The following is a 27,563-nucleotide window of genomic DNA, read 5'->3' on the forward strand; positions in this document are numbered from 1 at the left end:
GCTCTTGCTGGGGTTTCTGGACACCAGCCTCCAGCACTCCAGCCTTGCTTGCTTCTCTAGCCTCCTTGACATGATCTTCTCAATTGCTGTCAAGTGGCTGTGCCCCAGGGCTTTCGTCTCCCTTTTCCGCTGGCTTTTAGGTTCACACAGTGACCTAAACATGACTCCCAGGTTGCCTGACTCTGGCACTGTTGGCCACACCCTTCTGTTCGATTACCTTCCAGTGGCTCCAACCAGATGTCCCGAAGGCATTTCAACCTTAGCGCATCCAAAACCTGAAATCGCCTCCTCTCAGGCCACCTCCTTTATGAGCCTTCCGTCATATCTTCACTTGGTTCATAATATCACCATCTTCTATTGTCCATCTTATAGGTGGAAACCTTAGAGACATTGTCTCAGTACATTCTTTCATATCTCATACTCGATTTTCAAATGTTGTTAATGGGCTCTAACCTCAGAAATATCTCCCGAATCCAACCTCTTTCTTTCCTCTGCTGTGCCTTAGTCCTCCTTCATGCTTGCCAGGACTGTATGAAGGTCCTTTTTAAAAACGAATTAATTGTTTAACGGCTGCTCTGGGTTTTCCTTGCTGTGCGCAGACATGAGTTGTGGTGACTTTAGTGGCAGCAAGTGGCGGTATGCGGAATCTTTCCGGACCAGGGGTAGCACTTGCGTCCCCTGCATTGGCAGGCAGATTCTTAACCACTGGACCACCAGGGAAGTCCTCAATTAATTGTTATTGGAGTGCAGTCGCTTTACAATTTTGTATTAGTTTCTACTGTGAGAAGGCCCTTTTAATTAGCATTGTCTTCCTAAAAACAAAACTAGTTATGTCACTCCTCCTCAAGAAAATCTTTGCAGTTTTGCCTTCACCTTTAGGATAAAGTCCACATTTTCCTGGTGATACAGAGAAGATTCATCACAACTGAGTGCCTATCACTGCACCTCTAGCAATCTCTGCTTACTTGCCCTGTGCCCTGTGGGAGCTTCAGTCACAGGGAGTGCCCCACATTCCCAAACATGGCTCCCCCCCTTCCCCACTTGCCTGTCTTCTCCCTGAAGTCCTTCTGTCTGGCAAATTGCTCATTCTTCAGAGCCAGCTCAGACATGACCTCTGAGATGCTGTTCTCCTATTTAGATGTGGCTGGGTCCTCCTCTGTGCTCCCCAACACATCTAGGAGTCCACACCTGCTGGTATCTGGTTACACTGGTCTTCTAGACTCAACTGGGAATTCTTGGGGGAGCAGTGATGTTCTAAGCACCCAGCGCAGTGCCTCTCATGTAGTAGGTGGTGAAGGAATGCTTCTCTGTTCTCTGCAGAGTCCCTGTAATCCTCAAAACTCCAGTAGGGGGTTTGTGACCTTCTTTCATCCCCTAAGTCGTTTTCTCCACTCTTGTCTGGGCCTTTGGCGGTGTTGCTCAGAGTGGCTATAGTTCTTATATTCAGCCCACAGAGCTGCACCTTCCATTTCTTCCCAGAGTGCCTGTGATATCTCACTTCTCCCCCCACCATCGCTAGAGCACCTCTGCTCTGCCACTGAACCAAGAGGAAGGATCTGATTCCTCGCCACTTCCTGTGGCTGGCTGTGAAATATCCAGAAACCCCTTGGGTTGGTGTTTTTCAAAGTGAGGTCTTGAGTTGCCCACACCATAGCAACTCGGCTTGTTTGAAATGTAGTCCTTGGGCTAACCCCTGACTCTACTGAGTGAGAATTGTGGGCCCCAGGTTTAGGAACCTGCATTTTGATCAGTTCCCTAAATGATGCTAGTGTACCCTAAAGCTGTGATTTGTTCCAGGGCAGCGTACGCCACTAATGCTCAGAAAGAACACTAGTTCCTTTAGACACTCACCATAGTGGGAGAGCTCAGCAATATGGGAACACGCTGCAGGGCAGACCTCTTCCTGGAAAGTTATCATGTAATTAGCATATTGCAGAACAGAAAAGTCATCAAAAATGACAACAAGAAACAGACCAACAAAAAATCTTGATTTCCACAGGGATAGGTTTTATTCTTCTTTCTTATACATGAACATTCCAGCATTTTCCCCTTAACCCTGGTTCCTGTTACTGCCTTGGAACACTTCGTTTCTGTTTAAGTGAGATAATGCCCCCTGTGCTTAGCAGTGCCTGGCAGGCACATGGGTGCTGAGCCCCTGAGGGTTCTTGCCCCTGCTTTTACTCCCTCCTCTGCCCCTGTGACCCTTGCTGCAGGCTCCCTCGTCTGACTGCCCGTCTTCTCGCTGTCACCCTGCAGGGGGCGCCCTCTACGCTGCCACTGTGAAGAACTACCTGGGGACGGAGCCGATCATCTCTCGGGCCGTGGGTCGTGCTGAGGACTGGGTCCGGACAGAGACCTTGCCATCCTGGCTTAACGGTGGGCAGAGGGGGGCTGCTCCGGGGACAGAGTGGGGGGAGGCTGGGCGGCCCCAGGCTATGAACGTGGGATCTGAAGCCGCCGGTGTCCCCAGCCCCAGCCTTTGTTGCAGCCATGGCCTTGAGCCCAGCCGAGTGGGGGGATGAAGATGGAGACGATGAGATCTACTTCTTCTTTACGGAGATTTCCCGAGCGTTTGATTCCTACGAACGCGTTAAAGTCCCGAGGGTGGCTCGTGTGTGTGCGGTGAGCCCCTGGCCCCAGCTGTCCGCCTTGTTCTCTGCTCTGCTTGTCCTCCCGTCTTTTCCTCGGGCCTCTGTCTTTGTGTCTCTCTTCCATCTCCTCTTCTGCTGGGCCTTTACTACTTTTCTGGCAGCGTGAGGAATGTGGGAGAAAGGGCTCTGGCCTCTTTTACCCCATTGTTACCCCGTGTGACACTGCAGTGTAGAGGTTAAAGGCGGGAACTGTTGACAAACAGACCTGGGTTCCAGTGCTTGCTGCACTGCTTACTGCCTGTGTGACTCTGGGCGGGAACAGGTACAGTGCAGCACTTTACACGCGTGCAATAAACGTGGTCACGCTCATTACTGTGACCCTGCCCGCCCCGTGTCACACTGTCCTCCTCAGTTACTCTCTCTCTGTCCTGGCATTTCTATGCATCTGTCTCCTTGACTGTGTCTGGGGGGAGTGTGTATTGGTCTTCACGGTCCTTCCCTAACGTTGGTCTTCTAAAGAGAACTTCCTACGTGTCTTGTCATCCCAGGGCGATCTTGGGGGCCGGAAGACCCTCCAGCAGAGATGGACGACCTTTCTAAAGGCTGACCTGCTGTGTCCAGGGCCTGAGCATGGCCGGGCCTCGAGTGTCCTGCAGGACGTGGCCATTCTTCGACCTGACAGTGGAGCAGGGACCCCTGTCTTTTACGGCATCTTTTCCTCCCAGTGGTGAGGGGCTCCTGATATGGAGAGTTACAGGGTGGAAGATACCTGGGATTGGTTCAGTGTCAGTGCGGTCTCCTCCAGAGTGGGGTGGATTCTCCCTAGAACCCTGCTCCCTCTGCCCTGGGGCAGGCTACACTGCTCCCTGTGTGTTTCTCATGGGTCATCTCATTCGACGGGGGCTGAGTTGCCTCCCCCGAGTTCCTGCCAAATATCTGGCTCCAATCTGTGACTCTTCCAGGGAAGGGGCTGCCATCTCTGCTGTCTGTTCCTTCCGACCCCAAGATATTCGGGCTGTGTTGAATGGTCCCTTCAGAGAGCTGAAACATGACTGCAACAGGGGACTGCCTGTCATGGACAATGACGTACCCCAGCCCAGGCCTGGAGAGGTGAGGGGGCTGAAGAACTGAATTGCCCCACTAGGACAAGAGTCCAGCTAAGCATCACAGACACTTCCTGGCCCCTGCGAAGCTTCATCACGCATTCTGTGTTCCCTCTAGTGCATCACCAACAACATGAAGCTCCAGCAGTTTGGCTCATCACTCTTCCTGCCTGACCGTGTGCTCACCTTCATCCGGGACCACCCACTCATGGACAGGCCAGTGTTTCCAGCTGATGGCCGCCCCCTCCTGGTCACGACCGATACAGCCTATCTCAGAGTTGTGGCCCACAGGGTGCCCAGCCTCTCAGGGAAAGAGTATGATGTGCTCTATCTGGGGACAGGTATGTTTAATAGCCAAGCAAGTTGCCCATCCAGTGCACACAGGCTGTGGCCAGAGAGGGTCCCCTGCATACAGGTAATCAGGGTCCCAGGCACAGGTACAGTTATGTTATGATGTCTCGCCCCTTGCCTGCTTCCTAGAGGATGGACACCTCCACCGAGCAGTGCAGATTGGAGCCCAGCTCAGTGTCCTTGAGGATCTGGCCTTATTCCCCGAGCCTCAGCCAGTTGAGAGCATGAAGTTATATCAAGTGAGTTGTAGATTTTGGCAAGTCTGGTGGGAAGACGTCTGAATGCAGAGACAGTTGGTGACCCTGAGGTCTGGGAGAGCTAGCACGTTCCTCTTGCTCACCCCCTTTCTGTAGAACTGGCTCCTGGTTGGCTCCCGCACTGAGGTGACGCAAGTGAATACAGCCAACTGCGGCCGTCTGCAGAGCTGCTCAGAGTGCATTTTGGCCCGAGACCCTGCCTGTGCCTGGAGCGTTCGGCTAGCTGCGTGTGTGGCCCACCCTGGAGAGCATGGAGGGTGAGTATGGCTATTACATTGCCTGGTGTCGCAGCCCTGGCCCAGCCATCCATCTGAGTCTATTTCTCATGGGTTAATGTTGCCCTATGTGTGTGTGTGTGTGTGTGTGTGTAGGTGTGTGGTTTGTGTGCTCATATCACTTGTGTGTCCATCTGTCAGCCCACACTAACTCATCTGTCTGTCCTCATCCCTGCTGGACCTGCCCTGCCTGTGGTTGACTTGCATGTTGCCATTTGCTTTTCAGTTTTCATTTTACAAGTGCTCTTAGAAGTGGTTTCACTCCCTCTTTCCTTCCTTGAAAAACATTATCTTGTTGCCTTCTATGATTCTGCATTCTCCTGGTTTTCCTTCCTACCTCTCTCACCTATCTAGATGTCTGTCTTACTGGTTCTTTTTCCAGCTTGTTTCTGAACGCTAATACTCCCCTGGGTTTAATCCTTCTCTTTACACTTTTATGCACTTACAAGGTGATTTATTCCCATTGTATTCAGTACCGAGCGCTGGTGACAACCACAGATGTGCCTTTAGCTGAGCTATTTTATGAAATAGACAGTCATCTCACTGATCCTAACAGGATTTTGATTAATTGTGATAGAAAAGAAGCTTTTCTCTTAATAGAAAAATCTTTTACCAGAGATTTCCAGAGAAATCTTGGGGTTATGGACAACCAGCTGTACTTCTTGGAAGGCTCCTGTGTTTCTTTTAAAGTACCCCACCAAATGTCTTTCTGGCAGACCTAGTGCAGATTTAATTCTCTGTCGACTACTAGAAATATTTGTAGAATTTGTAGAAAATGTCATGCATCTAAAAGGTATTGAGAAAAAGTTTAGGGATGAAGAGAATGTTGACTGATAATTCTAGAAGTGATTTATGAGATGACAGGAGGTGCAATTAGCAAGTGAACGTTCAGTGGTACCAAGGAGGGTAGAGGGGATGTTGATACTGGATTTATCAAGTGTTTTCTTCCTTATAGGCTGGTTCAAGACATAGAGTCAGCGGATGTCTCTTCTTTGTGTCCTGAAGAGCCTGGAGGTCTGTATGGTTTAGGGAAATACAGGTGGAGTGGCTGGAAGGGCCTAGAAAGTAGTCCTTTTTGGACCTACTTTAAAACTTGGCAGCCTTACTGTCTTTGGGAATCCACTTTTTGGCTTTGTCCCCCAAGGCCCCTTCTCATATCACCCCACACTTCTGTCACCCCAAACCTATATCTTCACCGTCGTTTGTGCCTTTGCTTTCTCTCCAGAACACCCAGTGGTGTTTGAAGTTCCTGTGGCTGCAGCTGCACATGTGGTCTTGCCGTGTTCCCCGAGCTCAGCCTGGGCATCCTGCGTGTGGCGCCAGCCCAGCGGCGTGACTGCACTCCCCCGCCGGCAGGAGGGGCTAGAAGTGGTGATATCCCCAGGGGCCATGGGTGCTTATGCCTGTGAGTGTCGGGAGGGTGGGGCAGCCCGCGTGGTGGCTGCTTACAGCTTGGTGTGGGGCACCCCGCGGGGCCCCTTGAGCCAGGCTCACACAGTAGGGGCTGGGCTAGCAGGCTTCTTCCTGGGAGTTCTTGCAGCATCCCTGACTCTCCTCCTGATTGGCCGGCATCAGCAGCGGCAGCGACAAAGGGAACTTCTGGCTAGAGACAAGGTGGGCTTGGACCTGGGGGTCCCTCCATCTGGTACCACAAGCTACAGCCAGGATCCTCCCTCTCCCTCTCCTGAAGATGAGCGGCTGCCCCTGGCCCTGGCCAAGAGGGGCAGTGGCTTTGGTGGCTTCCCTCCACCCTTTCTACTTGATCCTTGCCCAAGCCCAGCCCACATTCGGCTAACTGGGGCTCCTCTAGCCACCTGTGATGAGACATCCATCTAGGGCCGGGCAAATAACCACCAGCACAGAGACATCCATCTAGGGCCGGGCAAATAAGCACCAGTGCATGAGTGACCCCTGGATGGAATGACCACTGGGGATGCTGGGGGGTCAGTGGGCCTGGATTGTCACCATGGCCTCTGAGTTTTCTTTGTCCTTTGAATGGTCACTTCGACTTCCCTGTCTGCTCTCTCTGGGCCTGGACAGGTTCAGGGCCAGGCCTTTGCCTGATGCCCCTGAGAGATCAGAAATGCTGTTGCGGTGAATCAGGATTTTTCCTGCACTTGCCTGCTCAACCCTTGTGACCCCTTCAGCCCACTCTCTTGGGCTTGTTAGTTTGGCGCTTTGGCCCAGGACATCGCTGTTGCTTTCGGGTTGGGCCCTGGCCAGAAGGAGGAACCGTGGAAGTGTTTGGGGGCTCATGTGACTGACTCCTTTTGCTGATTCTTGAAATTTATGTGATTCTCTGTGGGGAATGCATGCTCCCCAAACTGCAACACGCAATCTCTGTCCTGAGATCTACCCCATGCCAGTTTTCCTTCTTCCGTGAAAGAGCATGTGTAAATACATGGGTGTTCATAGATTACCTGGCCACACGTGCATGGATGACTGGCCTGATGCTCAGGTGTATTCATGGGATGTTGAGAGGGTCAGGTTGGAGTAAGGGCAATGCCTACAGGATTTTAGACCCTGTAGCCAGTGAGGGAATGGCTCTCCTTTCTGAAAGGAGAAAACCGCTGCCCTGTCTCCATCACCTCTCACAGCCCTTCTGTTGAGTAGACAAAAACCCCGGAAGTGATCTTCTGGGTGGAATAGTGCATATGACCCTCTCTCTCTCTTTGTTTCTGCCTCCTGGCTGCCACCACTGCCATGCACAGCTACCCTTTCTCTGACTAGAACCCTCTCCTTGACTTCCGTTAAAACTTCACAACATTCTAAATATCAGGGGATAGCAAAATGGGAACAGTCATGGTAAATACAAGCCTCACAAAGATAGGTTTGTTTCGGTGACTTTACTCATGACATCCTTGCTGTAAAGCAGGATTTCACCTGAGATTCACGGCCTCCCTAAAACCATATGCAAGATGCTGTCTGTACACGTGCGTCTGTATTTTTCTCGGGGGGCAGGGGTTATGACTCTCATCAGATTCTCAAGCCTTAACAAAAGTAAAGGACCACTACCTGAAAGTCAACCCGTGTTGGCCAAGCTGAAGTAGTGCCAAGCAGGGGCAACTCTTCCTGCCCTGCCACACTTGCCCTGTGGCTAGCCTCTGGACTGGCAGCTGCCGGATACCTTCTTGCTGCTCCATTCCATGGAAGTTAGGCCCTGTGCCTATTTGAAGACACGTCAACTCTCACCAAATATAAAGACCTCCTCTTGCTTCACAACTCCCAGGAGCTCTAAGCTTCTCCTGCTCAGTTCCAGTCTTGGCCTGTGAATGTGCCTCATTCACCCCTGGTGAGGGACCCCCCTGAACTCTCAGAAATGGTCCAGCCTTTCCCAGTTGAGGTTTTCAGCTCTACTTTCCTTGACAACAGCCCGTGAACTACTCAAGAGTCCCCTTGGGTTGTGACTTTTGGTGGCTTTGTCGTAAATAAGTGTGTGATCTTCAGCAAGTAATCTAACCTTGGAACAATGGCTTACTCATCTGTAAAGTGGGGATAATAATACCTACCTCAGGGCTGCTGCAAGGATTAAATGAGGGAACATGTAAACAATAAAGCACTATCTATACCAGTAGTGGTGGTTTCTGTAACAGCTGGCTTATTGTGCCATAATCACACAGTTTATCCATCTGATAACCATGGCACATGCCGTCACTTGAAGCCTCATTTGGTTGGAGAAGAGTCGTTGCCACACATAAGCATCCTGTCCTGGGTCATCTCTGGTCAGATCTTAGCTGCCAGTGTCTAGGCTTTGGGAGCAGGGCCTGTCATTTTTATACTCTTCAGATGCATCTGACCTTGGTGACCTTATTAATCTTAGTGGGAATGGAGGAGGGCTCTATATCTGGTTTATCCTCACTCACTGTACTCTCTTGAGGTTATGGGTTAGTTTTATTTTGAGGAAGGAAGGGAATGGGAGATTTCCGAGGGACCTGGAGTCTCTGGGAAAAGGGGAGAACAGTTTCACAAGGAGGGAGGGCCAGATCACAGTGGATTTGGGGGCATTTGGTCCTTGGATAGTTAGAGGAAAATGAGAAGTGAAATGTAGGAAAACTGAGGCAAGTTGGACATAGGCATGAATGGAGGGGAGCCACATCTTCAGCTGTGGAAGGTTCAAGCCCCAAGAGTGAGTGATAGGATAGAAATGTGAAACCTGTTCCCAAAGAAATAGTGTGAATAACTGTTGCATTATCTCTAGACTGTGGGGTTGTGGGGTTGGAAAGAATCCAGTGATAAGGGAGGTGAAGAAGTGTGCAGGGTTTCTGCGGGTAGGACTGTGAGGGTTCTGGCTACCAGAGACCTGACTGGCTTTTGCACATAAAAGCAACCAGGGAGAGGGTTGGGGATGGGGTTTGTATTTGTGTTTACCTCCAAACTAAAGATCATCCACTTTCTGGCCCTCACTCTTACATGCCCCTCTGTTTTTGGTCCACACATTGTGACTCTTAGCTTGTCAACCCTAACCAGTGGTCTGTTACTATCCACGTGACCTTACCGAAAGTAGAGCCAGAAAGAGACGCTCACCGTTGACTGTCACAAGCCAAGTGAATTCCAGCATACTTGTCATGAGCAAAGTGAATTCCAGAATGTTGGCCCTAACCCAACAGGAGGCAGACTCACATCTTTTCCTGGGAGTCTCCTGACTCCCTGCCTTTCCCCAGTAGGCCCACAAGTGATGGGAGGAGAGGCTTCCTTTAGGTATCTGCTGGACCTTGTCCCTCCTGGCTACTGTGCCCGTGTCAGAGAGGGCAGTCATGGCTACAACAGACTGTTCTGGTCAACGGCACAGAGCTCCTATCTCAAGGGTGTGGAGACTGGACTTGCCTTTTTTGTTTGTAGTAGAGCCAGGATTGGAATTTTTAAAGATCAGTTTTCACCAAATGGAGGAAAAACTAGCAATAAAAGCAGTAAGAATTGTTTATGCAGTTTAAAATTCTCGCTAGTAGAGTCCAGGCACAGACCTCTCTGTGATATGGCAGTTTGTGTGGCCAGTAGACAGAAGATGTGGTCCCAGGTGAGGTGAAGTGCAACTGGATTGATGCAAAGCACCAGGTTTGGGTTAGGGTACGGAGGGGCAAGCAACAGAGAGAATGACCTGGCTCCCTGTGGATGTTAGGTGGAGTCAGGGGTATTTGGAAGAGCCCAGATAAGGGGTCAGTTTCAGAGAACTGCTTCTGGTCCCGTGGAGAAATAAATGCAAGCCAGGAACTGTCTTCCTCTCTTTTTTCTTGGGTTCCCAGCCCATTAGATTGGGTTTTCCCTAAACACACTGAGCCTAGGATTTAGGGCTACAAATGAATCCAGAGCTTCCCACTGGTGTGTATGGCACCCTTCTCCTGGACTTCAAGGCTCAACCACAGGCTGAAGGCGTTCATCACCTGCAGCTGGAGCTATGGTTGAGGCAGGAGTCGGCAGCTGACACCGGATCCAAAGACCAACATCTCAGCTTCAGTTTCAAGCAAGTCCTTTGGGTTGAGGAGGCTGGGAATACAGTCCACTTGGGGCTGAGGTTCACTCCAGGGACTCTCTGAAGGTTATATGTTGAGGAGGCTGATCAGACCTCTAATCAGAAGCTGAGGAGGAGAGCTCCTAGGACAAGATCAGGCTTCAGGCCTTTGCCATCAAGCCCCATATCTGTCAGGAAAGGTTCTAATTAGCCTCAGATGAGTCCTCTGGAATTCTCCCCTGCCCAAGAGGGCAAGAGGGCAAAGCCCAAGAGGGCAAAGACTTGGCACACGCTTCAATACTCTCCTTTCGAGATGCATTTAATTGTGTGTGGTAGGTAAGCTATTCCTTTCCTAGAAGAAGTGAGGCGGCAGAAGAGAGGTGAAGATGGAGTTGGCTGTTTTTTCCTTTCAGTGATGTAGAACTGTGTCCCATTTCCATGCAGCTTCTCCAGGAGGGACTCCTGCTCTGGTGCGATAGAAGTTATGGATGCTGGAGACAGTCATGGCCTTGAGGATTATGGGCAGGTGTCCCCATGCTTTGTTGTGGAAGGATGGAACTGCCTATCTTTTGTGTGAGGTTGGATGATGAACATATCAGCAGCAATCACGGAACCAGAGACTCTGTTTTGCTTTGGTGGGAGCCACAGAAGTACCCTGAATTCATGTTCAGTTCTAGGGAGAAGGATAACCATCTGCAAATGGCTGAGATAGAATATTTTCCCCACGAAGTGACTGGGAGTTCAGAACCAGGTTAATTAGACTCAGAGTTTGTGGAGAAAAATCCACACACTTTATAACTAACACCAGTGTATCTGAAACTGAGTCTAGATCCCCTGCATTTTGAACTGACCCATAGATGGGGAGAGCAGAACCGACTGTAGACATAATAGAACGGAGAGACTACTAGTTGCCTGAAATGAAGGCGGAAGGGCTTCTTCCAACGCTTTGCAGAGTCAGTCCCCCTAGTGTAGCTCATCTGTGTACGTATCCATCAAATTAATATTTTTTTAATCAGACCCAAAACTGATCACCTCTCAGATTTACTGGATTGTGGCAATGTGTCTGTGGTTTCATCATAATACTTCAGCTCACTGTGTTGTGATCACTTTGTAATCCCCAGGTAAACATTCTTAGAAGGGAACGTGAACCTGTTCCTAGTTGACAAACTAAGTTGTCCGTATGCTACCACTGCAAAGTTTTATGACAAAGCTGTCCTTAGGAGCTTTATTAGATAAGTTCTTATTCTTTTGGGTATTTATTGCTGTACTACTCAGGACAGGCTTTGCTATGATGTAATAATATGCAACCCCATATTCTTAGTGGTTTGAAACGACATGTTTCTTACACGACTTAGAAAGGAAGGAAGTTCTGATATATGCTACAACATGGATGGACCTTGAGGACTTATGATAAGTGAAATAAACCAACCACAAAAATGCTGTCTGATTTCACTTATATGAGGTACTCAGAGTCATCAGATTCATGGAGACAGCAAGTAGAATGCTGGTGTCCACAATGAAGGAAACAACAGGCAAGGTGAAAAGACAGCCCTCAGAATGAGAGAAAATAACAGTAAATGAAAAAACTGACAAAGAATTACTCTCCAAAATATATAAGCAGCTCATGCAGCTCAATACCAGAAAAGTGAAAAACTCAATCAAAAAGTGGGCAAAGGACCTAAACAGACATTTCTCCAATAAAGACATCCAGATGGCTAGTAAACACATGAAAAGATGCTCAACATCACTCATTATTAGAGAAATGCAAATCAAAACCACAATGAGGCATCATCTCACATGGCCAGAATGGCCACCATCAAAAAGTCTACAAATAATAAATGCTGGAGAGGGTATGGAAAAAGGGAACCCTCTTCCACCATCGGTGGAGTGTAAATTGGTACAGCCACTATGGAGAACAGTGTGAAGATCCCTTAAAGTCCTAGGGATAGGACTGCCATGAAAAGTGAAAGTGAAAGTTAAGTCGCTCAGTCGTGTCTGACTCTTTGCGAGCCCGTGGACTGTAGCCCACGAGGCTTCTCTGTCCATGGGATTCTCCAGGCAAGAATACTGGAGTGGGTTGCCATTTCCTTCTCCAGGGGATCTTCCTGACCTAGGGATCGAACCCAGGTCTCCCACATTAGAGGCAGCCGCTTTAACCTCTGAGTCACCAGGAACTGCCATATGACCCAGCAATTCCACGGCTGGGCATATACCTTGAGGAAACCAGAATTGAAAGAGACACATGTACCCAGTGTTCATTTGCAGCACTGTTTACAATAGCTAGGACATGGAAGCAACCTAGATGTCCATTGGCAGATGAATGGATAGTGAAGTTATGGATGCAATGAAATATTACTCAGCCATGAAAAGGAACATGTTTGAGTCAGTTCTAACGAGTTGGATGAATCTAGAGCTTATTATACAGAGTGAAGTGAGTCAGAAAGAGAAAGACAAATACTGTATATTAATGCATATATATGGAATTTAGAAAGATGATATTGATCCTACATGCAGAGCAGTGAAGTAGACACAGACATAAAGAAGACATAAAGACATAATGTAGACACAGACATAAAAGCAGAGATGTTACTTTGCCGACAAAGGTCCGTCTAGTCAAGGCTATGGTTTTTCCAGTGGTCATGTATGGATGTGAGAGTTGGACTATGAAGAAAGCTGAGTGCCAAAGAATTGATGCTTTTAAACTGTGGTGTTGGAGAAGACTCTTGAGAGTCTCTTGGACTGAAAGGAGATCAAACCAGATAATCCTAAAGGAGATCAATCCTGAATATTCATTGGAAGGACTGATGCTGAAGCTGAAGCTCCAATACTTTGGTCACCTGATGCCAAGAGCTGACTCATTAGAAAAGACTGTGATTCTGGGAAAGATTGAAGGCAGGAGAATGGGACAACAGAGGATGAGATGGTTGGATGGCATCACAGACTCAAGGGACATGAGTTAGAGTAAACTCTGGGAGATGGTGAAGGACAGGGAAGCCTGCAGGAAGTGCTGCAGTCCATGGGGTTGCAAAGAGTCGGACACAACTGAGCAACTGAACAACAGTAACAGCAGAGAATTATGTTGCTTCTGGCAACACCCAATCTAGAGCAAAGCCCTGCGTCCTTAAACCCTCCTGCAAGCCCCCAACACAAGAGTGAGTAAGTTCCTCCTGACAGCCTGTTACTGAGACACCTCATAGTTGCTCATGCCGTGCATTCTCTCTCGCTCTAGAGTGATAAACCCAAGTACCACTGTGTTCCTGGTAATCTCTGGCTGGAGGTCAAGGGCAAATGGTCCAGTCCATTATTGTTTGTAATAGATATATATTGCCATTGTTACAGAAATATGTAGAATAATACATACCAAGCTGTTGTTAATGGTGAGAGATTTTACAAAACCTGGTGAGGGATTTTACTTTACTATTTTTTTTTTTTTGAGGGGAGAGGAGAAGAAAAGAGAAGAAAGGAAAGAAGAAAGAGAAGAATGAGGAGAGAATGATGGTGGTAGTGGCAGTGGCTCTAAATGAAGTATTAAGTGTTGATGATGTTATTGGACTATATTTTCTTTTTAAAATTTTCTACAATTAATATACATTACATTCGAGTGAAAAATAATAGAAGTTACTTTTAAATGGCAGAAAATTGTGATTTTCTTCTAAGGAAAATACTATGTGGCTCTTTAAAATTGTTCAAATAATTAAAAATTTAATAATAGCTAATTGATTTGCAATGTTGTGTTAGTTTTAAGTACAAAAAAGTGATTCAATTATGCATATACATGTATGTATATATATATTTAAGACTTCCCTGGTGGCGCAGATGGTAAAAGTGTCTGTCTACCATGCGGGAGACCCGGGTTCCATCCCTGGGTTGGGAAGATCCTCTGGAGAAGGAAATGGCAATCCACTCCAGGACTATTGCCTGGAAAATCTCATGGACAGAGGAGCCTGGTAAGCTACAGTCCATGGGGTCGCAAAGAGTCGAACACGACTGAGCGACTTCGCTATATATATTTCAATTCTTTTCCATTATAGTTTATTACAAGATATAGAATATGGTTTCCTGTGCTATGCAGTAAATCCTTGTTATTTATCTATTTTATATATAGTAGTGTGTATAGGTTAATCCCAAATTCCTAATCTACCACTCCCTACCCACTATGCCCTTTGGTAACAAAAATTTGTTTTCTATGTCTGTGAGTCTATTTCTGTTTTGCAAATAAGTTTATTTATATATATTTTTTAGTTTCCACATATAAGTGATGTCATATGATATTTGTCTTTGACTTACCTCACTTAAAACGGTAATTTCTGGGTCCATCCATGTTGCTGCAAATGGCATTATTTTGTTCTTTTCTATGGCTGAATAGTATTATAAATGCCACATTTCCTTTATCCATTCATATATCGATGGACACTTGGGTTACTTCCATGTCTTGGTTATTATAAATAGTGCTGCTATCAAAAAAATTAATTTGTGCAATGGTATTTTGCGCCTGTTTGAAGGCTTTCCATAGTCCAAATCAGTTGCAGTACCAGACAAGGTACAGTAGGTGCCGCTATTTCCCAGAGAGCTGCATATTGTTAACGAAGTTCTCTTTGAGCAGTGCTCATTGTAAACCAATTATCTATCTGCCAGATATAGCTAATCTCTAACTCTGAGTACTATGTACTTGTAATTTTCCTTCCTCTCCTCATTTTATTCCATGACTCAGTCTCGGTAAGAGAAATTACTGTAGTAAAACATACTCTTTATTGCTTTTCACATATACATCCTATCTTTACAGGAATCGTTTGAAGTACCGCAGGCAGGTAGTATATACTCCAGTGTACAGAGGAGGAAACTGAAGTTAACAAGGAAACTTAAGTCATCAACAGTTCATTGGTTCAGGTTTCTTTTCCCTCCATTGGCCAGTTCTAGAAACTTGCACATGTATAGCAAAACAGCACTATTTGTGCTTTAAATATATCAGCATATAGAAGTATCAGTAGTAAAAGTACTTTCAAATCAGTTTCCAAGAACTGACATCCAGATGATGAGAACTGACCCATGTTGCTTGTGCAGTGTGGTTGTGTAAAAGCTCCTGATGGATGTACTGCAAAGCGGAGCCCTGAAATTTGGGCAAGTAGGCAGCCTTTAGTAGTCTGTGAGTTCTTTGTAAGCACCTGGTAGGCTATGGGGTCGCACAGAGTCGGACACTACTGAAATGACTTAGCAGCAGCAGGGATCCTTGGGGAGCATGCTGAATGTAGCTCATGTTTGTGTGGGCTACGAGTTACACTGTAAACATCCATTATTGTGCTTTGTGGTAATGTCCGATACATAGAGTTTTTGCTTTTTCCTTCTGAGGGTCTACATTTTCCCAAACCTCACACCCAATTCTTCTTGGGTTATCACCTCCTGATGCCTGCCTTGTAGTTGCTATTTTCCCCTTTTCTAGTTTGCTTTACCTCAAATGTTATAGAATTATAAATCAAATACCCAGGCTAGGTAGAAATGACAATGAAGTTAGCAAGTTCAAAGCGAATCTATTTGAAGGCATTTGAATTTGTGTGTTACTTACTGGGTCAAACTGATAGGGACTTGGTTCTGGAGAGATGCGGGTTGACTATGCCAAGTTTTAAAAAAATCCCAATAATCAACACCAGTCTTGATTTCAGTCTACTGAGTCACCCTGGGACTTGCTCTTTCACTTCAATGCTGTAGCGATTTGAAGGGTGTGCTCCAGTCTGGGGTGAGGATATCTAGCCTTATAGAGCTGGCCTGACAACCTCTGATGGCCTGGTGGGTTCTGGACCAGGAGGAAAGCTGGTGGAGTATGGGGTGAGTAAAAGGTAGAGGCTGAGGGGAGGGGCTGCTAGATTACGACTCAGGTTGAAACAGGGAGTTGCAGATGATCCAGTCCTCTTCCTAGCAAGCACTGAGACCCACTAGGGGCCTTCTTACAACCTCCAGGGCGCAGAATGGAGGACTGGGTGAACCACATATGCCAGACAATGTCTATGTATGATGAGGTGGGCAGTGGCAGATGCAGAGTTCAGACACAAAATTGTGGCCACTAGGAATGAGGTAGCAGGAGGGACCCAACCAACTATCTGAGGCACTGGGCTGGGGCACAGGTGGGGAATGCTTAAGGTCTCCAAGAAACCTAGGATGAGGTTACTGGACCTGGCATGCTCTGCCCATGACCTTCAGCCCAGAAGTGGGACAAAGAAGCCTGGTATATGACACTGCCAGAATGGTTTCCAAATCTACCTACCAATGAGGCAAAGACTTTTGCTGGATGACTGCAAGGAAGAGTCCTCTCAACTTTGGGCAAGGTGGGCAGCCTTAGAGGGTTGGAAATTCTTTGCAAATAGATTAGATGGGGCAGGACTATGGGCAGGTGCTGACACCATGGGCCATAGCCACTTGGGGAATCAGGCCCAGGGCTAGGTCTTTCTGGAACCCATGGATCTGGGCCTCTCCAGGGGGAAGGGACCAGGCAGAACAGACCAATTTGGTAAGTAGGGAAGTGGCCTTAGGTCACAAACACTAATCACTTTAGGAAAAAAAAACAGCTCATCCTTTGAAATGAATTTTGCATGCATGCCCAATGTGCATGTGTTTGTGGGTAAATGAGATTCATTGTTTTTTTTCCCCATTATACAAATATGCTTATTACAGTATAAAACATTCAGAAAATACAGAAAAGTATAAAAAATAAGTATCACCTGGAATCCCACTGTATCTTGCCAGAAATATTGTCTCTAAATATGTTTTGGTAAATTTCCTTTTAGTCTTCTCTCTCTCTTTCTCTCTCTCTCTCTATATATATATGTATATATTCAATATATATGGGCTTCCCTTGTGGATCAGCTAGTAAAGAATCCACCTGCAAGGTGGGAGACCTAGGTTCGATCCCTGGATTGGGAAGATCCCCTGGATAAAAGACAGGCTACCCACTCCAGTATTCTGGCCTGGAAAATTCCATGGACTGTATAGTCCATGGGGTCGCAAAGAGTCAGACACGACTGAGCAACTTTCACTTCAATACGTATATATATTCAATGTAAGTATATAAATATAGATTTAATGAAATCATATGATAATGCTTTTTGTATCTTGTTTCTTCCACTTGATAGTATATCTTGGACACTTTTCCACAATAACATATGTAGTTCTACACCATTATTTTAATAGCTGCTTAAGATTCTTTTGCTTGATATTTTTTTTAATGAGCCCCTCTATTGATTAACATCATATCTTCCTAGAATAATGATAAATTTGTTTATTATTTCAGCACATTGACTACAACTTCCAAAACAAGCCCAGATACAGCTCATTCTTGACCTGAATCTAATTTTAATAGCAGTGCCTTTAAGAATTCACCATTTATTTTCACGTTTTCTGTTGGTTTCTAATACATTTATAGTATTAAGGGAGACTCCTATATCTCAAACACTAACAGGGTTGTATATTTTTATTTTAGGAGAATCAGGATGGATGTTGAATGGGGTCAAATACCTTTTCATCATCCATTAACATGGTACAGATTTTCCCCTTTAGCCTGCTAATGTCCTGGTGCTGAGAATACCTTGGTTTCTTGGAATGAATCCTGTCTTCGTGATTTTGCAGCCTGGGAAGGGGAAGTTGCTGCTCTTGAAAGTTTCATAAAAAAGGCTGCACTCTTTTCATGGACTGCTACGTGTGTGTTAGAATGAATTGGGAAGCATTCAGCCTTTTAGTGATAGATAATTAGACGGGAAAAATCTGACTCAGATAAGCAGAGTTTAGATAACTTGGCAACAATCTATTCCTGGGTTTGATAAAACAGCACCAGCAAAGACAGTTGGGGCTGGAATTCTCCCAAGTACACGTGGGGAGGGGAGGAATGGGAGTGGTTGTTGGATACCTGTCACCTTTCTTTCTTGACACTCAAGCTTTCCCATAGCTGTGCACAGCCTGGGCTTCCCAGGTGGCACTACTGGTAAAGAACCCACCTTCCTATGCAGGAGATGTAAGAGATGCGGTTTCGATCCCTGGGTCAGGAAGATCCCCTGGAGGAGAGCATGGCAACCCACTCTAGTATTCTTGCCTGGAGAATCCAATGGTCAGAGGAGCCTGGCGGACTACAGTCCGTGTGATCACAAGAGTCAGACGACTGAAGCCACTTAGCAAGGATGCAGGTCACGGTGGAGACAAGGAAGACAGTAATCATCATCACACACTGAGCACCTTCCCAGATTTAGGCACAGTGCTGGGTGCTCTGAGTGTATTATTTCTTCAAGCACACTGGGAGCTCTTCTGTGTCTTTTTTATAGATGAGGAAGCCAGAGTTTAGTTTGCTCAGGGCTCCCACCTGGGAAATAGTAGAGGCAGGATTTGAAGCCAAGTTTGTTTGCTCCTCTGTTAACCTTGCCCTGCCCATGCCCAGCTTTGCTAGCCTCCCATTCTGCTGGGAAAGACTGAGTGGTGGGTTTATGTTTAATCAAAAACAGTACCTTTCAGCTTCTGGATTATTCTTTCAAATGGCAGCTCTGTGCTACTAGCTCTATTTTTATGTTGAATCAGGTCAAATTAACAAATGTTTTTGGGCTGTTTACCATGTGGACGGCATAAGGCTAGTTGCTGTAGGAAATGTTGAAGTGTAAATCAAGACTCATATCCAGACAAATTGAAATCCAGTCTTGCAAAGCAATATGTAAGTTGACTGCTTAACCTTAAAAATAGCTACTCCACCAGATAATATATACTAAACTGACTTTCCAGGGGTGGGACTGTGTATATTAGAAAACATATACAATCAGACAGATCTGCTCCTTTCTGAGGCCCTCACACCACACACCAATGTAAACTCCTGGTCTACAAGCTTTTTAAAAAATTTAATTCAAGTCATGGAAAAACTAGCAAAGATTAAAGCATTCCTTTTTCTTGTGGAGGAATTAGCCTTATTAGAATGGATGCGACAGAAAAATAAAGTAGGAAAGACAGATAACAATGGAGAATTTGCAAAAGTGTTTAAATAAGAATACACTAAATTATATGTCATATACACATTACTATATATGAAATAGATGATCAATAAGGACCTACCATGTAGCACAGGGGACTCTTCTCCATTCTCTGTAATGGCCCGTATGAGAAAAGAATCTAAAAAATGGGTGGCTAGTTTCCTGGTGGTGCAGTGGTTAAGAATCCACTTGCAATGCAGGGGACGTGGGTTCGATCCCTGGTCCAGGAAGCACTCACAGGCTGTCACATGTGGCAACCGAACCTGTGGGCCACAGCTACTGAAGCCCGTGTGCCCTAGGGCCTGCGCTCATCAACAAGAGAAGCCTGAGCATTGCAATGAAGAGCAGCCCCTGTTTGCCACAACCAGAGAAAGCCTGGGCACAGCAGTGAAGACCCAAGAACCAGAGAAAGCCTGGGCACAGCAGTGAAGACCCAAGAACCAGAGAAAGCCTGGGCACAGCGGTGAAGACCCAAGAACCAGAGAAAGCCTGGGCACAGCAGTGAAGACCCAAGAACCAGAGAAAGCCTGGGCACAGCAGTGGAGACACAGTACAGTCAAAAATAAATTTAAAAAATATAAGAGAGTAGATACATGTATATGCATAACTGATTCACTTTGCTATACAGCAGAAGCTAACATTGTAAATCAGCTTTACTCCAATACATTTTTAAGAACAAGATTATATGAGTCAATATGATAAATTATACAAAAATTTATAAAAGACATTCAAAGGTTTACAGTGAGCAAGCATTACTTTTAAAATAAAAACTGGCTTCAGTAACTTAAACCCAGGTTTAAAAAGCTTATTAAATACATGAGAAAGCAATACCTCACCTTCAAATACTGGCAACAAATGTAAACAGATAATTTGCCTTATGATATTAGTAAACTCTATGGCTGGAGCTAGGATAAAATCAAGAAAGGAAAAAAAAGTAAGAAAATAGTGAAAATGTTCAACATGTTCATATCCTTTAACTTAGTTTCCTCTTTCTGAGAATTTATTCTAAGGAAACTGTCCTGTGGATGGGGAATCTAAATGTGCAAGGTGCTTCACCATAATACAGAAGTGGTTAATCAAACCAGAGTAGGTCTATGCAATGGGATATTATTTAGTCATTAAAATAATCATTGTGAAGACTTTGAGGCCACAGACTAATAAAGTAATGATAAATGAAAGCAGCAGAAATTTACCTACACAATTATTCCTCTTCTGGGAAAGTAAGATGTTATGATTAAGGCTTAGAAGTAAATATGGAAAAATCAGTAGAGTTGTACTTGGATAAAGATAATCAGGATTTTTTTATTTAAAAATTTAGTTTCTGCTCAAGAATGGTTTTTTTAAACTTTTTGTTTTGTATAGGAATATAGCCAACTCACAATATTGTGATGGTTTCAGGTGGACAGCAAAGGGACTCAGCCATACGTGTACATGTATCTATTCTCCCCTAAACTTCCCTCCCATCCAGGCTGCCACATAACATCGAGTAGAATTCCCTGTGTTACATAGTAAGATCTTGTTGGTTATCCATTTTAAATATAGCAGAGTGTATATGGTCAAAAATTATTTTTAAAGAAAAAAAAGGAAATTGTGGTGTTGGGTTCTTTGGGCATCTCAGTGAGTTATTTGTCTACACTAGCATTAGACAGTTGGCTAGGTGGGACAGCGGAGCCACCGCCTCTGTAGCGGGCGCAGACCCCACCCAGAGCTAGGCCCTCTTCCTGACTCTCCTGCAGGGCATCTCCCTAGCATAGTCCTCTGTCCCGCCTGCAGCTCCCAAAGCTTCCAGATACACTGCACTCCCTTGTTCAGCTCCTGCTCCCTCATTCCCACAACCCTTGAGAGAAGCAATTCCAAATGAATGAACAGAACAGAACTGGACTTTGTTATGTAGAGGGCAATTACCTGAGAAACAGGATGCTATATTAAATTTTTATGATTCATCTTTTACATGACCGAACTGCTTCCTAGAAAGGGCTTCCCTGGTGGTTCAGACAGTTAAGAATCTGCCTGCAATGCGAGAGAGCTGGGTTCTATCCCTGGGTTGGGAGGATCCCCTGGAGAAGGGAATGGCTACTCCAGTATTCTTGCCTGGAGAATCCCATGGACAGAGGAGTCTGGCGGGCTATAGTCCATGGTGTTGCTAAGAGCTGGACACATGTGAGCGACTAACACACACAGAAGGATTAATCCAGGTTAAAGTGAAAATTTAAAAGCCTCTGAATAAAGCTTGAGAGAGGAGCATAGGGGCATGGACAATTGACAAATTAATCCAAGAGTGAGGAATATGACTTGTTAGATCTGGAATTCTCTGGAAAATGGTGCTAAACACACTCAGGTATCTTAAAATTGTCTGAAGAAGCAAAAGGGCACAGGAGGTGGCAATCATAAAAAAACAGGGCATGATCCAGGAAAGGATTTTATTTATAGAAGTGTGAGGCTGGGAGGACAGAGAGCAGACAGGGCCAGCCCCGCTTGTGTTTCAGCAGAGGAAATTCAGGGTGCCCAGAGGTCCAGCCAGGATCAAATCTGATCTTCGGTTGCTCAGTCCAGTACTCTTTGTCCTTCTGGAATGCATTCTAGAGGGGATTTTTTTTGGTCTTGTATTCATTTCTATTTTGCACAGTTAAAATGTCCACATGATTTAGAAACAAAAACATTATGAAAAGATGTACATTGCAAGGATTCCCTCCCACCACTTTTATTAATTTCCTATGCATCCTTCTAGTGTCTCTTTGTGGAAATACAAGCAAATCTAAAAATATTAAGATTCTTATTTCTTACTCTTTCTAACACAATGTATCAAGGAGATCTTTGCATATCAATGCATATAAAGCTTTCTTGTCTAAGCTATTTCACTGTAAGAATGAATGATAGTGTATTTAACTAGTTCCTTTTTATGGACCTTGGGTTATTTCCAATCTTTTGCTTTTGCAACCTGTGCTGCCATAAATATCCCTGTACACATGTCATCTTGTAGGAGTGTAGGTGTGTCTCTAGAAGAAATTCCCAGAAGTGGATTTATGAGGTCAAAGGACAACTGCAAGTATAGTTTTGATAAACTGTGAGACTGCCTTCCATAGGAACTGTACCCGCTTTGCATTCCATTTAGCAGAGTAGAAACATGCTTTCTTCCCCCACAGAGTTGATCTTTGCTAGTGATCTGTCTTCCCAAGTTATATTCTGCTTGAACTAATGTGCGATTTTATTTCATCTTTTGAGTAAATACCATTGATATCATCCCGAGGCATGTTGGATAATGTGGGGAACCAGCTTAGACTTAAAAACTTGGCACAGCTAACACATAATACATAGTTCCACAAGTTCTTGCAAAAATTAGCTCTTTCCTGCACTTCTCTTTGAGAGGCTCTTGCTTGGAATAACCTTGGGTATTGGGTAATCAGGTAGGCAATTCTTAAAGTGATCTCGTGGGATGTGAGGAGTAATTATAATTTCCACTTGACAGATGAAGAAACCGAAGCACAAAAGAGTGAGACAGCACTCTTTGATTGCCTGCTCCTCTCTTAGGGTAGGGGGCTCAGATGTAAGACTAGGGGTTTCAGTTTGAGATGGGGGCCTTTTGAGCTGGGGCTGCCTCCTGCTGAGGAGATGCAGGTCATGCAGAGGGAGCAGAGAGTAGCACTGAAGGATGGTTCTAGGCTCCAGGCTTAAAAGAGTAGACTCTTTAATTCAAGTGTTCTATGGCAGCCTGGTTTGCTTGCATCAATGTTTCTATGGACCAGGGACTGGGCCTTCTCCACCTTCATACCTGGTACTTCTAGAATTTGCAGGGCTCGGGACAAGAGTACAAAAGGAAGATGCCAGCTTCCAGCTCTCCCTTTCCAAACCTAGCCATGGCCCCATCCCTGTTTCTCCAGGAGCCCCGTGCACTGGCCTCATCCACCTCCTTAGGCCTAGAATTTCACACACAGGCAGTAAGATCCACCATACAGACCCAAGGAAAGGGCCTGTCCAGACCTGGAAGCAGGCTTAGGGCTGCGTGGATATGGAATCCCAACATCTCAGGTACTTGGAAGATGGTCTAGAGGGAAGTTAAGACTCCAGGTGAGCACACCCCTTTGGGCCCATAGGCTTCTCGTCAGAGCAGGACCCTCTAAAATACAGGGCCTATGGATAGTACTATGGGAAAGAGTTCCATCAAATTATCAATCTGCAGGCAACAGTGAGAGATAGAAAATTCAGGTATGAACAAGCCAGACGGGAGTCAGTGAAATATATTCTTAGTAAAAAGGGTTTGAAGACGCAGAAGAGAGGCAGAGGTCGGAGAAGCCCAGGAAGCAGGAAGACACAAGTGCAACACGTGTTCTGGAATGGGACGGTTGGGATGGGCAGGGAGGGAGCTGCCTCGAGCTGGAGCATCTTGTCACAGGAAGGTACAAAGCACTGACTGTAGGTGGGAACCAGTCTTTTTCAGACCGTAATTCCAGTCTTCTGTCCTCTACTCAGAAGGCAGAGGTGTCTGTAGACTCGGGCAAAAGTCCTTTCCAGCCTGGTTGTCAAGCCACCGTGTTCTGCCCAGATTCAGAGGCTTTTGCTTCAAGCAATACGTGGTTGGGTTTGTTGAAGCACAACTTTAACTCAAGGATCCCTTTGCGATATCAGTTCAGTTCAGGCACTCAGCCGTGTCCGACTCTTTGCGACCCCATGAACCGCAGCACGCCAGGCCTCCCTTTCCATCACCAACCCACAGAGTCCTCTGCAATGTGGGTAATGCAAAAACTGTCAGCTGAGCGGTTCCATAAAAATATAACTAAGCACAAAATCATGCCACGGTGAGTTTTCTTTGACTATCAGTCCTTCCCTCCTTGAGAGTTTATCCAGATTATTTTGTCCTTTCAGCTATCCTAAAGTGTTCCTATTATTTCCATTTCAGGTGATTCCAGCCAGCAAGTCAAGGCCTAACTGGCGCCAGTGTCAATATTATCAGGTTTTCACTGCGTTTGCTCAAGTCTTCATAAGCTCAGTTTCACTTTCTCAGAAAGTTATTGACTCCTGGAGTTAGAAGGAATTTAAATCTTGGTGTTTAAATGTTCTCAGTAACCAAGGTCTCACAATCTTGTATGGTAGTGAAGTCCACATCTGAGTCACTGACGTCCAAAGGGTCTTCTTTAGGTTTGGCTGAAATCTAAATTCTCCAATTTTCCAATCACTAGTTTGAATCTGACCCCTTGGGGTCGATACAGAAAAGCTTCAGTTCCTTTACCAGTTGACCACTATGCCCCAGTTTACCACTGTAATCTATCTGAATCACCTCTGTGGATTAGACACCTTTAGTATCTTCAACTATCTTCCATATGATACAGTTTTAGGGACTATTCCCTAAATCCACATGCTAGATTTGCAATGCTTCAGAGGCGCCCCAAGTGAAGGTGTTGTGGAGGCAGTTGGATGGGATAATCTGATATTCAAGAGAAAGAACTAAGATAATGGATATAAATTGGAGAATCATTAGCTTGTGTAGGGCATGATTGAAACTTTGAGCATAGATTAGGTCGCCCTGGGGGGCCGTGAGTTAAGGAAAGAATGGATTGTTCAAGGCTGGGTGGAGGAGAGAAGAACACACAAAGAACACGGAGAAGGCGCGGTTGGAGAGGCAGGAGAATGACCAGGGAGAGTGTTAGAAACCCAGGGAGGAGGGAATTTAAAGTAGGGGTAGCAGTGATGCCTAATGTAGCAGAGGCCCAGGCTTTTGGCTGTTGAGGGAGATGTCAGTTCCTTAGGAGAAGTGAGAGCTAGAAGAATTGAGAACGGGAGGCAAGGAAGTAGAGTCAAGTGAGTGGAGATGAATTTTTGAGATGCTAGGCTGGGAGGGAAAGTGGAGCCCTAAGGAAGGGGAAGCCTGGGGAGATCTATACACCTTTAGAGTGGGAGAGACCTGAGCTTGTGTCAGTTCTGTGGGAAAGGGCTGAGACAGAGGGAGAGACGGAAGAGAAGTGGTGGGTGGGGAGATAGAAGATGGTTGATGGAACGATGGTCCCGAGGAAGACTGGGGGGGATAGTGAAGGACATGAGGAGGGATCCTTTATGGATTGGAATGGGCGCCTCATTCACAAAGACGGAAAAAAGACAGCGTGGGTGGGTTTCAAAGCAGATGAATTGGAATGTTGGGGAAGAGAGTTAGGGGCAAGATATCCAGTTTCTTCTTGACATAGACAGTATCATCAGGTACTGATGATCAAGGGGTGCAATGGTAGAGTCGGGATTTGAGAATAGTTACCAGGGTGAGGAATATATGGCCCTGCTCCTAACAAAATGATATGTCTCCTGCCGGGCCCTGAGTAGCACCGCAGCTCCTGCTGTGCCTCCACCCACCCACAAGATTGGATAACTGTGGATCCCACCATCGGCTTGAATGGGATCCCAGTTTATTACCATCACCCTCAAGGACAAATATCTGATTAAATCCTTGGTGTCCAAACTCTTTTCTTGGATGAGAAAGAACCTGGGGGGGTCAGTGGCTCTTCCAAGTGCTCTAAGAATAGGAAATAATTTACTCCTCAAGCAACTCTATGAGGCAGACAACTATTGTTATCTCCACAAGGAAACTGAAGCACAGAGAGGGTAAGTAGCTTGCTTAGTGTCATTCATTCAGCTGGGAAGTGGATGAGCAGTGTTATGATAAGAGTATCAGGTAGCTGGTTCCAGAGTCTAAGCTCTTAAGTTCCTCTAATGAGAGAGAATGAAGATAACTTCCAGAGCAAAGGAGAGAAGGAATCTAAAGAGATAAGGGTCCAAATGATTTTGAGCTCCTGGTTATAGTCCTTGAGGTCCAGGCTTTTCTGGGCTTGTTTTCTTGAGCCTTAATTCTTCAGCCATGCTTCTGATACTGTGAGATACCCTCTGTCATAATAAAAGGTGAAACTGGAGAGATTCAGCTGGAGGGCCTGAGTTGTTCTTGGGAAGCTAAGGTTTCACTAGCCCGGATATTCAGGAGTCTTTGATGAGGAGGATGTGGCATGGCCACAGGGGATTGTATAGGATTTCTGCTGTCTTGCTTGTGGGAAGAGATGAGGCTGCGTGGGTTACTGAGCCAGACTGGGCATGGGAGTGTCAGTTGCCTTAGTTTTCTCTGTCCTTGACTTGTCTTCCCTGGTGCCCTATGTTTCATCCCTTTGAGATCCTCACAGTCACCCACAGTTTGCCTGAGTTGGGACACTCTGGGTATCAGATCCTCCTGAGTTTACCTCCCTCCCCTTTCCAGCCTGGGACCAACTGCCAATTGTTTCAGCTATATTCTCATCAACAACCTCCCACTTGCTTTCCTTATGTACCTATCAGGCCATTTCCCAATTCTGAAAGCACCCTACTGTTCATTTTCTCCGCTGAGGTTTAGCTAGAGAAAATTCACAACCAGGCTGACTCCTCAGACAACAAATGGTTGTCTTACAAATAGCTGAGAAAAAATGAGAAGTGAAAGGCAAAGGAGAAAAGGAAAGATATACCCATCTGAATGCAGAGTTCCAGAGGATAGCAAGGAGAGATACGAAAGCCTTCTTAAGTGAACAATGCAAAGAAACAGAGGGAATCAATAGATTGGGAAAGACTAGAGATCTCTTCAAGAAAATTAGAGACGCCAAGGGAACATTTCATGCAAAGATGGACACAATAAAGGACAGAAACAGTTTGGACCTAACAGAAGCAGAAGATATTAAGAGGTGGCAACATACACAGAAGAACTGCACAAAAAAGGTCTTAATGACCCAGATAAACATGATGATGTTGTCACTCACCTAGAGCCAGACATCCTGGAAGGTGAAGTCAAGTGGAACTTAGGAAGCATTGTCATGAACAAAGTTAGTGGAGGTGATGGAATTCCAGCTGAGCTATTTCAAATCCTGAAAGATGATGCTGTGAAAGTGCTGCACTCAATATGTCAGCAAATTTGGAAAACTCAGCAGTGGCCACAGGACTGGAAAAGATCAGTTTCATCCCTATTCCAAAGAAGGGCAATGCAAAGAATGTTCAAACTACTGCACAATTGCACTCATCTCACATGCTAGTGAGGTAATCCTCAAAATCCTTCAAGCTAGGCTTCAATGGTACATGAACCGAGAACTTCCAGATGTACAAGCTAGATTTATAGAAAAGGCAGAGGAACCAGAGATCAAATTGCCAACATCTGTTGGATCATACATTACTATATGTAAAGCAGATGGCCAGTGCAAGTTTGACGTGTGAAGCAGGGCACCCAAAGTTGGTGCTCTGGGACAACCCAGAGGGATAAGGTGGGGAAGGAGATGGGAGGGGAGTTCAAGATGGGAGGGGACGCATGTGTACCTGTGGCCAATTCATGTTGACGGATGGCAAAAACTGTCACAATATTGTAATATCCTCCAATTAAAATAAATTAACTAAAAAAATAAAAATATTGACAGGAGACAAAAAAAAAAGAGAGAGAGAGAAAAACAAGGGAATTCCAGAAAGACATCTACTTCTGCTTCACTGACTACACTAAAGCCTTTGACTGTGTGGATCACAACAAACTGTGGAAAATTCTTCAAGAGATGGGAACACCAGACCACCTTACCT

The 27,563-nt window shown here is 45.6% G+C and overlaps 1 protein-coding gene across 4 annotated transcripts in view; it reads left to right on the plus strand.

The window, feature by feature from the left end:
* The window catches only part of SEMA4F (ssemaphorin 4F), a 31,354-nt gene extending 16,861 nt beyond the window's left edge, over window positions 1–14,493 (plus strand). For 3 of the 4 annotated variants that reach the window (XM_004006110.5, XM_004006112.5, XM_042248143.1), the window contains 9 exons: window positions 2,257–2,376; window positions 2,471–2,622; window positions 3,140–3,318; window positions 3,554–3,701; window positions 3,813–4,035; window positions 4,175–4,284; window positions 4,399–4,559; window positions 5,533–5,591; window positions 5,803–8,151. In XM_004006110.5, the coding sequence (XP_004006159.3) occupies window positions 2,257–2,376; window positions 2,471–2,622; window positions 3,140–3,318; window positions 3,554–3,701; window positions 3,813–4,035; window positions 4,175–4,284; window positions 4,399–4,559; window positions 5,533–5,591; window positions 5,803–6,413 (1,763 nt within the window). In that variant the 3' untranslated portion in view covers window positions 6,414–8,151. Of the gene's footprint in view, window positions 1–2,256; window positions 2,377–2,470; window positions 2,623–3,139; window positions 3,319–3,553; window positions 3,702–3,812; window positions 4,036–4,174; window positions 4,285–4,398; window positions 4,560–5,532; window positions 5,592–5,802; window positions 8,152–13,459 lie in introns of those variants that run through there. The other variant, XM_060413924.1, reaches the window with a different exon arrangement.
* The last annotated feature ends 13,070 nt before the right edge of the window (window positions 14,494–27,563 follow it).

Source organism: Ovis aries, chromosome 3, assembly GCF_016772045.2.
Source record: "Ovis aries strain OAR_USU_Benz2616 breed Rambouillet chromosome 3, ARS-UI_Ramb_v3.0, whole genome shotgun sequence".
NCBI classification, from domain to species: domain Eukaryota; kingdom Metazoa; phylum Chordata; class Mammalia; order Artiodactyla; family Bovidae; genus Ovis; species Ovis aries.